Below are 20,070 nucleotides of genomic sequence, written 5' to 3' on the forward strand. Positions count from 1 at the left end.
CCATCTTTCATGAACTACATCACACACACTTCATTCATCCTTGTCAACTGACCAGCTTTGCGTCTTCTTGTTCTCCTATGAACATCCATTTACACATTTTATTCACAACTCCCAAAGATCCTTTCAAAGCAGCAAGTCCAGGAAACAAAGACAAAAAATATAAATAATTGTGCTACCTCAGGCAGCAAGCCATGTCCTCCAATATGGACCCTTATTCGTGGCACGCATCTTTCATTCAGGACTTTGTAGAACCTGTGGTTCATTCCCTAGGAGAACTTGGTGTGTAGAAGCAAGGTCTGCCTAGTGCCACAAACAGTTTAGACTGTTTGGTTCCGCTGCTCCTCCATAGACCTATGTCCCTAAACTAGTAACTAAAACAGCCCAGAGGCTGATCTTTAACCACAAAGCACAGGGGCATGACACAGCTTCTGCCTGCAAAGCTAAAATCTTATCCTTTCATAAGGTGGGAAGATCTAAGTATTATTCCCAGTGCTTTTTGGGAACAGTCTGCATTTGCATACTCCCAACACACATGATATTAGGCATCAGTCTAAATTGATCAAGGAGCTCACTAAAAATTAGGCAGAACAGACAGGACTAAAGTTTGAGCCCACATCCTCTGTGCTTAGTTCAAAAAGCATGAGCATTGCATATAGCTCCAACAAAAGTCCAAAAATGGTCTGAAAGAAACACGCAATCTACAAGCACATTCCTACCCACAAAAAGTCTATGAAAGTTCCTGCAACATGCCAAATGATCCTGTTCTCTACCATCACAAGAGCTAAGCCAGAAATTGTACTGTTCTATAAACATTGGAGACTGCAGGTCAGCCATTCTCTCTGATGTCTCAAAGCACTTCTCAAAATGACACCTCTAATCCCAAGACCTTCTTGCTTTCATAATCACCAGCTGAAGGCCACAAAACTACATTAAACACTAAAGATCCATGAAAAAAGCAGCTTCCACGAGCAGTTGTCTCAGGAGAAAACTGAAGTCTGAAGAAACAGGAACATTGGGACACATCCACACAGGAGCAATTTGCTCTCAAGAATGAGGCACGGAAGCCTGGCACAACAAAACCTGAGCATATTAGCTAAGGCAGTGCCTGTTTTGAGAACAGATGAGTTCAGTTTCCTGTTACATCAAACAGTAACTTTCATCAGTCCTACGTGTGCTCAAAAAAAAGCAAGAAGAAAAAATTTCTACTGACATCACACTTAGGGCTGGGCAGACAGTGGCGGATTAGGAAATACAATGAGTCACCGCAAACACAGAACACATCGTGAGCATTTTCAAACTACCATGCAAAATTTCTTCTCACCAAAAAAAAAATCCAGACAATACTGTTTAAGTGAACTATACTAGAATAATAATAATAGCGCCATAGTGCCTTCACACAACAGAAATAGTTGGGGGAAACAAAAACACTGTAAAAAGGAGAGTATAAAACACCAGACCATGCAGGAAGAAACAAAATCAGCACAACTCAGCAATCAAGAAGGAAACATTAGCTAAAATGAGCTTATGGGTGGACAACGGAAAAGGAATACAAAACTGAAATTACAATATAACTGAAAGTAAGGCATGCAAAGAAAGGACAGTCGACAGAGCTATGCTCCAAAAAAGAATTCACTCTAGAGAAGCTGCCAAGGTATCTGTATATGCATGAAAGAAAACCAAAATATAAACACAAAAAGACAGTGTAAGTAAAAGAAAGAGTTATCATAAACTCAAGTGCTATGTGTTGGTGAAAAAAATCATTACTGGAATACTGAGACACACTCTTTTTTTAAGACTAAATCAGACCTTTAGAAAAAAGGGAAGGAGCTTTACCAGTTTGGAAGCAAATAAAATAAGACACTATGGAAGAAATACAATGGAGATATAAAAACGAGGCAGTGAGGAAAACTACAAAAGAATAAAAGGGACGCACATTTAGCCACCATAATTCAGGCTAAACATCTTATTCTGTGAACCACAATGTTGCAAAAATGCTACTAAAATATACATGACAATGAAAGTGGCTTCTTTCCTGCCAGTGTGGAAATTTCCCCACAGGGTGAAGCCAAGCAAGCAGTATTACTAAGGTAAGCATAGCAGCCCTTGTCAGCAGCTACATATACCTACTATTTTGGGTATGTATGGGTCACAAGAGCTAGAGATGTGAGGTTTCTAATAACAAAGTTATTAGAACTTCAGATGCAAAAGTTTCCTTTTCTTTTGGAAGTACTTGTGGCTTGACATTAGGAGATTTATTTTTGATGCAAGTGGAAGGAGAGAGGAAGGAAGAATGTTGAAATTATTATCAGCTGAATAAACTTTGTTAAGAAAAATACAGTTCTGGTGCATGGGAGTTGGCTGATAATGCAGACACAAGAAATCAGATCAATAAGTGCTAATGAAAACATTTAAAGTTTTCAGATGGAAGGTGGATTAACTGGTCTCAGACCCTGACAATCTTTTCTTTGGGTCCCAGCACCAAAGAAGACGAGATCACTACTGCTGCTCCTACATTGAGGTTTTTTATTATTATTTTCAATAGATATCAATAACATTACTATGGATTTTCTGAAGGCATGAATAATATTCAAAATCCCTCTCTTTTAGTATTCTTGAGCCAGAACTACTTAAGCAAGTCTTCAAGTGAAATACTGACCACAGCTGTAGTCCTTTTGAACCACAAGATTTGGCATCTGTTAATGATGTGACATTTTATTGTTAAAAATCTCACTCAGACTAAAACTTGCTATCAATGTGTTTTCCAAAAGAACATGAAATTTGTAAAACCAATATGTTTTGTTCTTAATGCCACCTGTGACAAGATGCTTAGGAGCTGGACTTAAGAAAGCTTCCTGTGGCAATAAATCACCCTGAAAAGGTATATTAAAAGAATTTTGAAACAAAGGAGTTCTTTTTAAGTATGAAAATGATACATTTTTTTAACTAAATCATATTCTTGCCAAGTTTGTTTTTTAAGACATAATTATCATGCTGGAATGTTGAAATAAAGCATTCTTAAAATGCACTAAGCTAAAGATTAATGCATGACTTTACTGTAAAAATTCAGAACTTTTAAATCAAATTGTCCTTCTCTCCTGCAAAAACAAACCTATCATGAGCATTGAGGAATTTTCATCTGTTAGCAAGGTATGGTGGTGAGTCTGTTACCTGCCTTTTGAACGGCCTCATTTGAGTGTGCAACACATCATTACATTGTCTGGCACAGCAGGAGCCAAAGTCTTCAATAAACACCAGCCAGGCTGGTTCTTCCCACACTAATTATGACAGCTTGACTAGAAGTGATGAAGAAACCACAGAAATATGACGCTTTCTCACAAGCTTTTAAAAGGGGACAAAGATGGCAAGGGAAGCCCACCTGCCAGGATGAAAATCCTGCGTCCTCACCTTGAAACAAATTAGGAAAAAAGAAATGCATCATTTAAGAGCAGAGCTCAAAGCTGAGACTTGATTCCACACAGTTGCCAGGTTCAACTGCACCGACTTGTCACCTGCCCAAGCCAAGGGAGGCTGAGCTGGGGGAGCCGCCAGGAAGCAAAGGCGGCAGCGCTCCGGGAGCTGTCAATCAGCAGGTGGCACTCTGCAAACTCCATCCGAGCGAGCGAGCGGGGGAAGCCCTGCACCAGCGCCAGCGAGGACACACTGCCGAGCAGCCTGGAACTTCGGCAGAAACACCAAGAAGAAATACTGAACTGCTTCCGCCATAACTGACGCCCATGGGAAATGCAATGGCTTCATTTCTATAACATATAAAGCAACCCTTGTGTGCAATCTTTTGGGTGGTATAAATATTTTGGATGAACACTACTCTACACTACCGTAACAAAATCACTACCTTAAAAAATTATCCCTTACATTTACAGAACGCTTTGAGTGCAGCATTACAGCTAATTATGTAGAAGAAAGTCAAACTCATGACTGAATTTTATCTTTTTTTCATTTAACAAAAGATAGCATAACCATTTGTGTGTTATCACAGCTGTTCTTCAAAGCTGGACAATATATTTGCTACAGCAAATGAAACAGATAAACAAATAGTTTGGAACAATATATGAATTGTTATTTCTGTGAAATTTACTAATGAAGATGGGACCAAAACACCCAAAGATTCAACTGCTTTTAGGACAGGAGTTAAAATCAATACAAGGTATAACAAAAATGGAAACACTGTTCCATAAAAAAAAAAGTGTCAGACTTCCCATTTCTGCAAACCGTGTTTCTTCATTTAACAATTATACTTTAAAAAAAAATATATATATCAATGCACTTTACTACTTATTTGATAAAACCGTAAAATAAAAAGCAAATTTAGTAACAATGTTCAAGTACAGGTACTTGTAATTGAAACAGCCAGCAGAGGGAGTATAAAAACAATTTTAAAACCCTCAAACAGCCTTTCTTCTTTATATATATATATTTTTTACTTATGATTTAGCTTTCTTTTAGAATACAATAATAGTGCCAACACTGCAAACATTGTAATATTATAAAACAAACAGAAATCAAATGCTCAAGTATTAAACAGAATTACCTGAAACTCAAATACTTTTTAAAGTGGCATTTAAAAAAATGAGCTGATACTAAACTCAATCTAAAATACAATTTTAAACACAAGCAAGGTTAACATCAATCAACAAGCTGCATAAGCCATTTCCCAGTTTGAAATCCACTCACTCAAAGACTCTCATTCTTAACTTTCTAAGTCCATGATTCCATAATATTGAGAGAACGTTGGTTATAATCTATGTGTATTAGAAAATGGCACAGAATCTTAAAACTGAACAGAAGTTACTGGTGTACTGATCTGTATGATGGATGACATAAGAGCAAGACAGCCAGGTTTTTTGCCCTAGATCATTAGTGCAAGTAAGAACTCACTTGACTTTCAAAATCAAGTCACTAAGTCACATACATGTTGAATAAAAACACATCTTTACACTTCAGGTTTTCACCACGTCCAGCTGATGAGGTTGGCTTAAACATGAGCAAAAAAGAAAAGGACACAAATGGGGTGAATGAAGCTGGCAGCCTTGTATTATTTAGTATTCTAAACAAGTTGCCAACCTCCTCACACAAGCGGCCAAAAGAAGCCATCTCCCAACTCATCTAAACTGTCCCACTGTGCATAATCACACCTTCCACAGCTCATCTCACAGGAGGAGCCAGGTTACTGAGTTACCACGGAAGGCATTACTTCCTCTCTCAAGGCTTGTGAGCACTAGGGACTCCCAAACCATCAGGCACAGGCAGCAGAGCTGAGGAGTCAAAGGGACAGAACATTAGATATTCCAAATGGTTGTCTGCATGTTTTACAGACAACCATTTGTAAAAATACCTGACTTGGAAAAGCAAGCCTTTCTCCACTCTTAACTGCTTGTGCTTGCATGGTTTTCATTAGCTTTCCATGCCATTCCTTTCTGTCTGCCCAATGTATTTTTCTGTTATCCCATTAAGTAGAGAGGCAGTGCTTCAGACCAGGATACATGGTGTTCCTATACATTAATGAAAAATGTGAAACACCAGTTGTGATGGGAGCTGTGGAGTGACATCACTTATCATAACTATATCCTATTTTAGCGATAATTTTGCTTTCAATTAACCTAGAGTCAGAATCCATGGGGTGAAAACCAGACAATTTCATTTCTTACATATTCTAAATTTTTAGCATGATTTAATTGGAAAACCAAATTCTGTCCACCTTCACACAAGGGATTAATTGCTGAAGATCAGAATTTAACTTAGAACACCCTGACTGCAAAAAAAAAAATGAATACACAGACCAGGAAAAACAAGAGTCAAGACAAGATTAATTTTTCCATTAGATCAATTAACAGGAATACTTTTGACATTATTTAAATTTTAATTGCTATTTTTTTCCTGAATAACATATCTTGCATGTATTCTTTCTTAGAGTGCTGCTTAGTCAGAAAGCCTTAGCATGTGGCATGTGAAGGTATGGACTAAAACAGCCAGAGAAAAGGTAACTGTATACAATAAAAATACACTCATAATTCTCTGACAAGCAGAAAGCCCACATAGTGTAAAGAACTCATACCTGCCAGTAGACTCATGGGACACAGATGACATATGCTGCACCTGCACCATGACCGAAGACCTGGAATGTGGAAGGAAGATGGGATGCCCCCCTAAATGCAAGACATTTCCCAGAAACCTGAAATACTGGAATACCTGACAACTTGCAGTCTTTTAAATATGACAGAACTCCACTGGAGTATTGGTCCAGGATGTTCAATACTCAAAGTTTCTTAAAACACTGTTATGAGCCAAGACTTTAAACAGTTAAGAAAAAAACAACATACATCACACAAAGTTCATATACGCTTCTGCAGTCCAGTGTTTCATTAGAAATTTTTATAAGAGAAATAGCCAGATATGGCACAAAGGGAGTATTGCAGAACCTTAAAATTTTAATAAGAATAATCTTTTAACCAAAATCCTGACTGAAGAGCATGCAAGTCAAAAGAGCTGAGATGAAAGAAGGAATACATCTCTAGCAATTTCAGTGTTTTCCACTCTTGAGGATTTTGTTATGCCACTTTTAAATATTCTCTCCAGGAGGACTCATCTCAGTTCTCTTCCCTACAGAACCCCTCAGGTTCCCTTCAAAAATATTTAGGCTCTTTTTTTTTGGTCTTAAAAGTCAAAGAGCACATATATGCACATGGATATGATTTAGAACTTAAAATACAATTCAGGAAACAAAAGCCATGAGACACAGCACATTATCTTCATTATTTTACATGATCTCATCCTCTTCAAAACAATGATAACCTTCTGGCTGCACCATAACAGGACTGTGCACAGCACTCCAAACAGTTGGACAAGTGCTCTTTGCAGGAGCTGCACTGGAACTGAACACTATCTCATTTGACTTCCCTCCCCTCCTTTTTTCAGCCTGGTTTCCTAAGGAAATCAGATTTATGCAATTACTCAGGGAGAGAGGGGAGGGTACACATATGTACATACGCACCGCATGTCAATGTCAGTCCATCAGTCTATCTGGCCTCACTAATACCTGAGCCCGCTGGTCAGTATCAATCACATCCAAAAGAAGAGCAGAGAATAGCAGATTTTAAGTTCTTGGAAGTTTCATGAGCACGGGCTGCGGAGTATGGAAAAGTGTTTCCACAGAGAGAGACTGCATGTCTTCTTAGACGTCAGTAAACTCACAGGGGAAAGAACAGTTCTGCTCCTTTCCTGCCTGCCGGAAAATCTTCAGTCAGAGGTCACAGTCAGTGAAAGACGACCAAATTTCTTGTGTTCAAGAGTTCATAAAGTAGCTTAAGTTGAATTCACTACTGCTTTTAAAGCTGTTCTAAACAAAGCTGATGTTTTCCACATCATCTTTTTCCTGGTCTAGCATAGGAGTGAATTGCCCCACATGATACACATTCCCTCGTTCAGTTCCTTGCTCTCACGACCACTTATTTTAAAACACCAGCATTGTACCACACGCATGGCGGCATTCTACCCTTATCAAGCACAAAGAAAACTAAACCTGGAAGGGTTTAGGATTCCCTTCAGGTCTCAAGACTAAACAAGTATGTGGCTCTGTGCCATAATCAACTATTGAATAAAGTTGAAAAAAGACAGTGCAACAAATACAATAATCATCTTTATTCACCACTACTCTGGAACACAAGTACTACCACACTTGCAGGCTCTTGTGCCTAAGACAATGCTTAAGTAATAAAACAGACAATGAGGTTTCAGTGGACATCTCTGTAGTTCTTCTCACATCTCCCCAATGAACCATATACGGTTCACCTGCATCCAAAAAGCCACCTATAACAAAGTATACTAACAGACTAAGGGACACCTTAAGGCATAGATCCACAAACTAAGGAGCCGTCACAAGAAGAAAATATAGCCACAGCTGATAGAAATCATCCTAAGCATCAAAATACTAGACAAGCTAAAAAAAAAGTTCCCTATACAATTTAAATATATATAAAATATATATTTCAGCCCTGATTTACAAGCACTGCTTGTAAATTCTTCAGTCCCGTGAGCACACCGAAGCCCGGCACACGTTTCCCGGCAGGGCGCTGGAGCTGAGGGCTGGCGGGGTCAGGGGCCGGCAGACCCGGCAGGTTTCGGCCCGAAGCCCCGGCCGCTCCGGGCCCAGGCCAGCCCGGGGAGCGGCGTGCCGGGAAAGCGCCCGGGCGGCGGAGGGCGAGACCCCCGAGGGGCAGCGGGGCCGCCCGTCCCTGCCTGCCCACGGGGAGTTCCTGCCGTGCGCAGCCTCTCCCCGCTCGCACAGCCCGCCGCAGGGCTCGGGCCGCTCCCCACGCCGAGCCCCGCACCGAGAGCAGGCCGAGCTCCGGCCCCAGTGCCGCCCGCACGGGGCCACCGCGGCCCCGCGCCCGGCCCCCGCCCTCGGGCTCGGTGGAGCCGGCGAGGCTTCGGGAACGGCTGGCTGCGGGGAGCCCTTTGTGGAGCACCTCAATCGCCCCGCTTTATTCCGCCCTCCCCGGCAGCCGGCCACTATCCCTGCTCCAGCGCCAGCCCCTCGTAGCAAGGAGCACATGTTTCCTCCCGGGCTCCTGGCCCGCCTTACAACGAGCCACGGCCAGGGGATGGCGGCACCCGGTACCAAAGCCGAATCAGAAATATGGAATGTGAACGCGCGTGGCAGATCTGATGGGGGATTCAGAAAGAAGCGATCCATTTCACCCTTTTCGGTCCTCCGCTGCCGCTTTTCTGTCAATTGCCGATACCATAATGATTCCTTTCTGCCTGTTCGAGTAAGTAGTGGGGACAGTCTCCATTCCTCTACGTGTCATTCCTGAGCAAATTAAGCATGTACCAGGCAAAAGGCTGACATACATACATGTAGAGTTGTCTGACACCGGAACGATGCCGAAATCCTCGAGGCGTTACCAGCCAGCTCCCACAAAGAGCACTCAATTACATCCAGCATCCCCTTTGTCCGTGCATCCTCAATACACACCCGGCCGCTCCTCCATGCGTCCACGCACGCCCCACGTATACGGCCCCTTTGTGTCCTCGCTTCCCCCCCGCTCACAAAGAAATGCCCTTTGCACAAGGCATGCACCCAGCCTCAGACACAGCCCTTCGCCTTCCCCCGAGACACGCGCGACCCGCCGCCGGGCACAGCGCTCCGGTACCTACTTGTATTCAAGAAACAGTCCGTAAACCTCCTAAAGCAGCTTGCAGAATTAGATCCATCTTCCATGTCTGGCCCTAGGAGCAGGGGAGACGAGAAGGAGAAGAAGGCGCCTCTCTGCCGCTGCTGCCGCCTAGAAGTCCTGCTCCCGCCGGGGCCGTCGCCTCCTCGGATCCCGTCGCCGCGGGCTGCTGCTGCTGCAGCACCGAGGGAATTGCAGGACCACGGGCGAGAGGCGGCTGGGGAGAGGAGGAGCCGGGAGTGGTGCTGCCGGGGGCCGCCGGCTGCGGAACGGAGCAGCAAGCCCTGGATGGAGGAAGAACAGAAGAGTCTCCTCCTGCCGCTGCCGCCTGGATGGGCGATCAAGTGAGCTGCTGCTGCTGCTCCGCCAACATCTCTTCCTCCTCCTCCTCCTCCACCTCCTCCTCCTGCCGCTCTCGCTGCCTCTCCTCCTCCTTCCTTCCCTTGGAGACTTGTGAGGTTAAAGGAAAATGAGGAGGGGAAACGAGGAGGCGGCGGCAATAAATAAAAAGAAGATGGAGAAGCGTAGGAGAAGGAGGGGATTGGAACGAGGAAAGGAGCCGCTGCCGCTCTAGAGACGATGCTGGCGGAGACGGCGGAGGAGGCTGTGCCTGTAGCGCGGCTCCTGCTGCTGCTGGTGGTTGTTAGGAGGAGAGAGAGGGAGCTGCAGGCAGCCGAGTCGCCTCCAGGAGCGGGGGGAGGAGGAGGAGACCCGCCGCTGCCTCCACCTCCACCGCTCTGGCCATGGGAGTGGAGCGGGCGGCTGCCGGAGCCGGGCTTTTCCCCGGGCGCTGCAGCTAGGGGGGCCGAGGGGCGGGATAAGAGCCGCTTCTCCGGGTTGGACATGCTTCCGCTCTTCCCTCCCTTTCGCGGTAGTTTAAGGCAGGACGTCTAGCTGAGATACGGGAGTAAAGCGAAAGGAGAAGCCGAAAAAGGACGGAGCCAAACAAGGGGCAACCGCGGATCCGTCCTGCGTTCCCTCCGGCAACTCGCGGGCAGTATTTCCTCCGCACCCCGGCTCCCCGCCCTCATAAAATCCTCACATTTCCGTTCCCCCTTTAGGCCAGAGGGGACAAGGCGCTACTGACCGCCAAGCGGCTTCAATCCCCTTTAAAGTCCGCTTTTCCCCATGCTCCCACCTCGCATTCAAAGCAAGAAAACGGCAACAATCTGTATTTTCTTCGAGCGAGGCAAATATTGCCCCGTATGTGCGCGCTCGGCTGCAAAGAGGCAGGTAGAGTTACTGCAGTGCCGCTTCCACACCAGCGCCGGCCGCCAGAAAACGCCCACTGGCGGAGCCAGCGCTTCCCAGGCTCCCTCCCTCCCTTCCTCTCACTGCTCGGCGCGCACACGGGAGCTACAGCACAGCGGCTACCTAAAGGGAAAGCGGGGAGAAACACGAGGAAAAGATCCTCCCTATGCGGTGTCATTATTTAAAACACACAATTCCAGCTGCTGAGATCAAAAGGCGGACGCCCTGCTATTCCTGGGCCGGACCACCCGAGAGCTGCCCCTCCGTTTCTGCGGGGCATCCAACACCATTTCCACGCGAAGATGCGCAGACCCTCCCCGACGCTCAGCGTCACACGTGTTTGCTTTGGCTGCCCCCTGCCTTTCCCACCACTTGGCACACTGACAGCCACCCACCCCTCAACCCCAGCCCTCCGGTTCCCCGGAGGCTGCCTCAGATCCTGCTCTCAGGTGCAGTGTGGTCCCGAGGCTGACACCGGCCTTGCTCTGCAAGCACTGGCACTGTCGCTGGCCAGTGGAGCCTGTCGCGCTGGCCAGTCGCCAGCTCGACCGGGCGCTGGGGTCCCTGGGCACCCGGGGTCCCTCCCCGCCGCCTCCCCCCGCTATCCTGGCCGCAGCCCGCCCGTCCCGGTGCCTCTGCGGTCCGCGCTGCGGCGGCCCTCAGCGGGGCAGCCGCCGGCCAAACGCCCGGCCAAGGGAAGCCCAAAGGCGGGCTGGGATTGGAGCGGGGCCGATGACCGCGCTCAAAGCCCCCGCCGCCTGTATTTCGTTTTCGCCCTAAATTCTCTCTGCCCTGCTCGTCAGTTGCCGAGAGGCGGGAGGAGAGGGCCGAGCCCACCGGGATTCATCTCCAGCAGCAGGAAAAGGAGGCCAGCATCGCCAGTTTGCTACGGGGCTCCCCTCAGCCCTGCCGAGCGCTCCCGTCGGGCCGGGCCGAGCGGGACCGCGGCCGTCGTAGAGCCGATGCCCCGCGCCGCCCGTCGGCACGACCGGAGCCCCCGGGCGTCGGGCTCCCCGCCGCCGAGCTGCCCTGCCGGGGCAGCCGTGCGCCCAGCACTGTCAGCGCCGGGAACCGGCCAGCACCGTTCATCACCCGGGCAGGCGGTGCAGCCCGTGCTTGGCGCCCCTGCTCTCGCCCCGAACGGCGGCGCTCACCGGGCGGGGGCTGCGGTGCCCGGCGTCGCCTCCCCGCGCCCGGCGGCCATCGGGGCGTGCCCGGCCGCGGCGGGGGCTCAGGCGGGCTGCCCGAGCGCCAGGCAGGCGGGAGCTCCCTCGGGGCACCGCGGTGCCGACCGCCAGCGCGGGGACACCTCCGGGGCCCGGCTGCGAGGGACGGGAGCCCGGCGCAGTGACACCCGCCGCGGCACGACAGCGCGCCCGGCGCTCCTGCCCCGCAGCCGCCTGGACGGGGCGCAGGGAACCGCTGTCCCCAGGTGCACAACACATCCCCTCGGCGCTCCCCGCCGCCAGCGGGAGGAGAAGCGGGCGCCGCGCCGCTGCCCACCCATGCGGGGCCGCCGCCGTGCCGCGGGCAGCAGATTTTGTTGAGGCGCGGCGGGGTCCCCGAGCAGGCAGGGCGGGCGCTGCCCGCGGCGGGGATGGAGCGGGCACCGCCGCCACCGTTGCGGATAGTGGCGGAAAAGGTGTTTGTGGTGCCGCTGCCAGCAGGGCACCCGAAAAGCTGGAGATTCTGTTTTGCTCCTCTACCTTCCCGGAGATCAGACCTCCACGCCGTCCGCCGCCACTCCAGGTGCTGCATCACCGGGTCCAGGTGCCGGTGGGAATCCTCATCCAACTACCGCAGTCTTCCTATTTCCGTTCAAAATTAGGCTCGCTCTTTCGAATTTCGACTCCTGCTTCGAAAACAGTGTAAACCTACGCTTTTGGGTTTTATTTTAAATCGTTCAAGTGTTTTATATTTATCATTTCAGGACTTCTTTTAATGCTAGAAAACACACCAACTCCTGTTACAGCTAGAGTCTTTATGTATCAATCTGTAACGCTGAAATAGATATTCTTCTGAAAATAGCAACGCTCTCAAATTAAAGTGCCTCTCCAGCCAGCTAAATGTTCAGTAACAATGAGAAACAATCCACAGAGTTTGAAAAAGGTTTAGAATGCAAAAACAGATTAGAGAATCTAATGAAACAAGCAAAAACCCCACAAAACAAACCAAGAAAACTCAAGTTTTACTAACTGTTTCTGTCTGCATGGTTCTTGAAACCTGTTGCCTAAAAATCCTGAACTAAAATGCAGAAAACTGAATCTGTTTTGTGATACACTTTCTCTTAGGACATTTGCCTTTACCAAAATAGTTTAATAACTTCTATTTTATATGCCTATTTGTGTGAGATTCTTTTATTTCCTTAAGTCCAACCACTACATAGAGAGCTTTTCCCTGAAAACTGCTGCACAAGGACCAGAGATTCAGTGAATATTTAAATTCTTCGAGAGAAAGTTTTGTTAATGGAAAAAAAATTTCAGCAAATGGTGTTTTGTTATTGCAGCCTGTTTGTTTAGCAATTAACCATTTCTTATTAGAAAAACTCTTATACTAAAATGTTTAAATTGAAAGAGCTAAAATCAGATTGAAACGACTGACAAAAAGCAAGAGCCAGTCACCCCAAAAAATTAAAGTAGGTCCTTTAGACAGATTAGTAACAAATTTTTCTGTCAATTAAAAAAGTAAATTACTGATACTTTACATCGTCAATTTATAATTGTAGAAATCTTGTTTAACTATGCTAATCTATGCTAAATTCCTCAATTGCTGCTCATCCAAACTGCAATTGTTCAAATATCACTGTCTCAGAGTGGATATCTGTGTATTCATACGAAGCATATCAATTGTGCATGTATAAATATGTATCTGTGTGTTCATCAAACAGGCAAAATACATTTTGATTTGGAAAAAATAATCAGATATTCTAGAAAAGCAGTTTTCAGGTTAAGAGTTGTTTACAAACTATTCATCTGATTACTATTCATTAGCCATTGGCAATTCAAACCTGATTGATCACCTGCTTCTTGGCTGGGCAAGCAAAAGCAATCACAGAAAAAAGTTAGATAACAGTGAAAATTATTTTTCAAGCTCTCTACATTTATATTTGTAAATTATACAGACTTGCAGACATGGCCATCTCAATACCTGGGGATAAATTAGTGGTGAATCACATTTGCTCATCAGTGTCACTCTGGGTTTTCATGGTTCAGTCAGCATCAACATTTGCACTGCCACGGAGCAGTGATGACACTGATCCCACTGTGGCACTAACCATCTACTCACGTCATTTACAGAGAAGTCTCACCCACTCCAATAGGAAACGTGAGATTTGCTACGTCAGCCCCCCACACATCCTCTCCCCCTGAAGAAAAAAAGATTTTAAAAATGCAGAAACACAACAAAATGCAAGTTAAAATACTTTGGTGCATTCCCTCGTGCCAGGTGAAAGGGTTCAGGTACAAATGCCCTGTGTCAGTGCAACCATGAGCAAAGGATTTTAGTTGTTTTTACATGGATAAATGTGATTTCATGGGAATTCAGAAGTCACAGCACACTAAAGCCATCAGGAGGTCACTGAAGCCATCAGGTGCATTATACTTACAAGCATAGGCCTGGTTTGAAAGCAGCAAATAAGTCTGTTTGGCAATAATTTGGCAATATTAGTCAACATACTTGAAGAAAAAACATTGTGGGGAAAAAACAAAGTTATAACAAAGATTTTTTTGGTATTAAATACAGCTTAAACAAAAAAAAACTCTGTTCTTTCCCAGTTCTGTTGGCTCCATTTTAAGAATGACAGTGACTCATCTTTTATCTGGTCCCACTCTTTTGTCTGGTAAATCCTCTTATCTCATCTTTATATCCTGAGTCCATTCTACCATGTATGACCTATTCCTTGGGGAAAAAAAAAAAAAAAAAAAAAAAAAAAAAAAAAAAAAAAATAGGACAGAATATGGGGAAAGGGAGTTTATAAAAATGTAGGATGACAGCAGTAGAGGAGCTGGCGGAACCAAACACCTCAATGTGGGTGAGACAGAAGCAGCCACAATGAAATAGAGAGAAAGCAACCTGCTGGAAATGTGGGGCAGGGGCAACAAAAGGATAAATGCAGCTAAAACCCAAGCTCTGAGGCTGAGTAAATACAAGTAAAAATATTTATACAAAAGTGCTGAGCAAGTTGATAAAAATAATTCTTTTGGGTTTGGTTTTTCTTTTTCCTCCAGGGATTTTCCTGTAAATTATCTTACAGAACATAGTAATTGCCACCCAGATAGTGAATTGCTATCACAAATTAGAAACCTTCAGAAAAGACATTGTTTCCTAAAATTTTAAGAGTAATTTATACAATCTCTTACTTCATAAGAGTTTGTTCTTACAAAGGACAATTCTCAAACACCACACTCATGCAAGGAGTAAGTTTGTTTAAAGGGTATGTATCAGCCATTTTCTTTGATTCCCACAAACACTCATCCAAGCAACCTCTTCCACCCGGATATTAACTGCAAGTGTTGGCAACAGGCAAACGTGCTAGCAGCCATCTTGAAAATATTCTGGGGAACTACCTAGTCCAGGTGCAGAAGAAATACTGTGAGATAGAAAACGAATGACAATTTTTTCAGAAAATAAAAAACCCCTATTTTTTAAGAAGTCCAGGTCAGTTCAGAGATAACTGACATCCATAAAAATCATAATAAAAAAGTAGATAAATATCTAGTTTACTTTCAGTATTTTGTTCAGCTCTGCTATACCATTTCACTTTCTGCTCAGCTTTCAACACAGCTGAAAGGTTCTGTGGCTGGAACAATATATGATAAAAGTTTGTCTAGAAGTGTTATGCTGTGTGATGCATGATAGTGGGTACATTAATAAAGCTGTGAAGACCATTTCCTGCCATTTTTTTTACTTCTTCCTAGAAACACACAAAAGAGAAGTTTTCAGCATTATTTTCCAGGGGAAAACTACAATTCTTTATGGAAAGGAGATACTTCATGTGCAAAACTAGGACAATTTTAATCACAAAACTTTCTGATAGACACATTACTAAATATTACCTTGAAATAAAAAAAAAAGATTCATTTTAAAATGGATAAAAAGCTAGTGTCAATATACAGAGGGAAACATTTACAATAATTGTACTCAGATTTGTTTTCTATAAAAGACTGTGAAAGAAGCCAAACAAAGCCTTATGAAGCCATCTAGCATTTTGTGCTTTCCCATGTAGAACAAAAACCAGATATTTATTGGTTTTATTTAGCAGATTTTCAGAGATTGAAATGGCTGCTTTCATTTAAATTACTGTTATTAAAGTAGGGGACACTTCTCCAGAAAAACTGCCCTTTAAAGAAGTTAAAACTCTAGTAGCAGCTTTCTTTATGGAGATGCTTTATTATAAACCCAAAGCAGCAGAAACACTGCAAGCTTTTTGATACAAAAACCATCTTTTGAATCCTGTTCAGCAGAACAGGATCATGGCCTGGGACTAGGGCCTCTGAAGCAATAATGAAACACAAACAGCAAAGGATGTAATAGTTAGCAGCATAGGCAACAGCATTGATGTTACCTAGTACTGTTGGAAGAGCCATTTTTATTGCAAGAAAAATGAACAGTTTTATCAGGATTTTTGTAGTTCTATCTTTCTGTTTTCATAATGAAATCTAGAGTTAATTTATGATAGAAATTTGTTACAATTTGCTATCCATTACAGACAAATAAGTTACTTCTATCCTGTACTCAACCGGAACATTAAAAAATTCTATTCTTTACATAAACTAAAGAATAGATTTAACAAAAATCCAAAAGGAAAGGTTAATACTGACTTATATTGTACTCATTCACCATGAGTTCTGTGGCAATTTGCTAGCATATAGCACAGAGTATACACTGCTATTGTCACAACAGGGATGCCAGCTGTAACTCCCCTGTAACTCTCTCTTGCAACCACTTTCTCAATTTTCCCAAATTTTCAAACCAGTAAAACGAAGCAGACTTTTCCCCAACATGGTTTGAACAGTTCATGAAAAGTCCTACTGGCAAATTTTTTGATGCAATTAGCAATCTCAGCTCTGAGTTTAAGTGTGTAATTTTGTTCTAGCCTAAACCTACAGCTGGTTCCTCTTTGATATTAACAGCAGGTATAAAAAAAAATAAAAACCAAACAAAACACAGACTGAGTCCAATCTTTAGAATTACCTACAAACAAAACAATTTCATGTTGAATGCAAGCACCTTGTTGTGATGTCTAATCATTGCTGGAGGGAAATAAGTGCTTTTTTAGAATGCTTCACTCTTTTCATTTGAATTCCTCCTCCTTCTTTCAGTTGCACTGACGACCAAGCTACCTTCTATGAAAAACAGGACTTTTACTCCTGCCATTCTGTTAAAAAAGTCAGACCTGAAAATGTGGTTGTTGAGAGTGAAATGCAGTCATTAGCTTTCAGGGTTAACACCTTGATGAGACAAAAAGTGCAAAGAATGCATACCTCTATCAACCACAGATTATTTGATGTGTTTTCTAGAAAGTCTGGGTTCAAAACCACAACCTGTTTCTATATAGAAACATACCTTTGCAGTCCTGAAAACTAAAAACCTTGACTTTGAAAATGAAAGCTTGAACTCTTCAAGTTTGTTCTACAAACATAGATGTCCCACATGCGGTCTCAGACTGCTGTAGCATGTATTCATTCAACAGAACTGAGCTAATAAAATTGAAAAATGTTTATTATCGAAGCAACTTTTTTATCCCAACCTAACCTTAGGGACCAAGAAATTCAAACCAACTTATTTCTTTACAGCAGCATACATACACACACCATGATCATGCACCTGCTCTCTTTATATTCCATCCTAGGACATATATTCCACCATAGGACATAGTGATATCTTTTTCTTGTCTGTTCTTCCCACTTCTCTCCCCTATTTTTTTTTCTCTTTTTCTTTCTCCCTCTCTTTGTCTTTTTCACATAGACAGTATTTCTCTAGCTGCACAATCAACTCAACAATATAACTGTTCTTTAGACAATATTTTAACACCAGCATGTGAAACCCATCCCATAGAAGGCTGGGCTATTGCTGCCATCATCCCAGAACAAATACTCTCACATACACAACCCTAGACCATTGCAGACCAGCTTATTTGATTCAGTACAATTCTTCTCTAGAAATAAGAGAATTGTCATATAGTTTTATTCATTGGCTTTTATAGCTTTGTTTACTTATTCCCCATTATCTCCTTTGCCATCATCCAGCAGCTCCTGTTATTCCCATAGCTTTCTCTCCCTCATGCATGACCCATTCTTCTCTCCAGTTTACTGTTTCTCCCCATGCTGCCCCCATCTGCATCTCTGCTGGCAGCATCTCTGTTCTCTCAGCTGCAACAAGCTCTTCACCTGATTTCCCTTCACTGCTTCCAAAGTCTTTCTCCAACAGAAGTACATCTTCTTGCCCTTCTGCTGTGCAGGTCCCACGAAAAGCTCTGATCCTAAAAAGGGGAGGGAGACTCTTCCAAGCCATGGGTCTAGATAAAAGTTAGCTGTTAAAGTAGAAGGGGAAGGACAGAGACTGCTTGTTCTCTACCAGAAGCCTGGGGCTGCCTATGGAGGAGGCTTTAGGATGGCAGATATGAAGCAGCATTATCTTATCAGCTTGACCACAGAGACAGGGAGTTTTTCACCTCTCCTGCTCGATATGGGTCCTCTGAATGAGCAACTGGGAGACTTGACCAAAGAGTTCAAGCAGAACAAATAGGAAACATCTACTCCTATGATAACACAAGACCAGCAGTCCAGAAATAAAATATGCTCAAATAATTTCTAGATGTGTTCTCCTTAGAAAGAAAGAAAAATTGGATTCCTTGGGTGTAATTGGAGTCCTGTTCAGGCTAGGAATCTTGTATTCCTGCTAGCCAAACAGGGCAGGGATTTTAAAATATATTGATTTTTTTAATTACTTAGAAAATACATATAAAATTGTATACTGCTGTCATATTTAGAAAGAACAGACCTGAGAATCTGGTAAAAAAATTTGAAAAAAAAGTTTATTTGAACTTCTCTTTTTTTTTTTCCTTTTTTTTCTTTAATGTTCTGCACCTTTAAGACAAAATCAGAAGGGAAAACACAGAGTAATCCACTTGATCTCTTACAGCATCCTCAGCTGAGCTCTCTCTTGCTGGATACAGTCTGCAGAGATGTGAATGCTGAACCTTGGGTATAACTATTTTCAAAGCAAAACAACAATGTGGTTCCCATCAAAACCCCATAACTCAGAATCCATACACTGAGAAAGCTTCTGGCAAGCCCCCATTTTTCCAGAGCAGAAAAAGTAAATAACACAGCAGTCCCAACACCCAAGTCAATCGGACCATCTCTACATCTGATACGGCTCATGCACACTCAGATATAATTATCTATCATTACCTTTTTTTTCCCTTCAGTACAGATTGACATCCAGACAAAACAAGCCATTAATGCAGGAGCAACTCCGGGTTTATTTCTGGAGGAAGGATTCCTTTGTGAGACTGCAAACCTCCCATTTACCTCAAGCTCTATGTGAGGTTTTCACCTGTGGTTACTCTAACCTAAGTTAGCTGTAGTTTGACTGAATGGGCCTTCACTAAATAAAATCTGATTAATTTTATTGGAAAAGCAAAACTTTTTGCCACCAATGGCTTTTCTTGCTAACCAGCACATGCTTATCACAATACAAGCTCAAAATTGAATACCATTTTTCTCATTCAGAAAATGGTAGGAGTTAATATGTTGACTATTTCAGCCCCATGGAGCTCTAAAATAACAGGATAACATTAATGCAACTGTAAATTATCTATAGAGGAGGGCTTTAAATGAAGAGGAAAGGAAGCCACAGGAACCTTTACATGGAGTAGGGGAAAAAAGGCAAATTTTTTTAAATATAACTTCCACTTTTTTGACATTTGGTTTTATAGTATTATTTTTCTCAGACCATTTTCTTTGGCTAATCAAGGCACAATCTTTTAGTTCTTTCATATAACAGTTGTTCTGTTTCCTGGTGTCTCATCTCACAAGCCCTTCACTATGCCTCTTCCACTTGGAATTCACTTTTCCTTAGCGCAGGTGACTACAGTTGCAGGCAGCTCTGGCTAATATTTTACAAACAGCTTGAACATTTGCTGGTTCTTTTGGAGACATTTTTCCTGATACATCATGATTGTAGTACTGGGTGGGTGGGAGGAGTCACTGCTGCCCAAGTCATTTTGTGATGAACACAGCCATGAGGACTTTCTTTCCTTTTGGTTGTTTCCAGCTGATGAGCTCAAAGACAGCATTCATATTCGTCCCTAGGTGAATGATATTGCACTTTGAACTGCTATGTTTCATTCTGCTTCCAGTCATACAGACTTCAGAGCTCTCTGAATCATACTGAAGTCTGCACCAGTTCCCCTCTGTGCAGAAAATGGACTCTCAAATTTTATAACCTATAAACTCTGCTAACACACCCTTACTTGCATATAGGAAAGAAAATATAAAACCAGTTCAGTCTCCAAACAAGTTCTTGCTAAATTCAATTAGTAACCTTCCTTATGCCAACAGAGCATTTGTCTTCCCCTTAGCTATAAACATTTCATTCTCAGGTGGACCACAGCACCCAATAT

General features: G+C 43.7%; 1 protein-coding gene across 4 annotated transcripts in view; it reads right to left on the reverse strand.

The window, feature by feature from the left end:
- PDE10A (phosphodiesterase 10A) overlaps positions 1 to 10,037 on the reverse strand; it is a 162,879-nt gene extending 152,842 nt beyond the window's left edge. For all 4 annotated transcript variants that reach the window (XM_026793061.2, XM_005486482.4, XM_074537377.1 and 1 more), the window contains exon 1: positions 9,175 to 10,037. In XM_026793061.2, the coding sequence (XP_026648862.1) occupies positions 9,175 to 10,036 (862 nt within the window). In that variant the 5' untranslated portion in view covers position 10,037. The remainder of the gene's footprint in view (positions 1 to 9,174) is intronic.
- Between the last annotated feature and the right edge of the window lie 10,033 nt (positions 10,038 to 20,070).

This window comes from Zonotrichia albicollis, chromosome 3 (assembly GCF_047830755.1).
Source record: "Zonotrichia albicollis isolate bZonAlb1 chromosome 3, bZonAlb1.hap1, whole genome shotgun sequence".
NCBI lineage: Eukaryota > Metazoa > Chordata > Aves > Passeriformes > Passerellidae > Zonotrichia > Zonotrichia albicollis.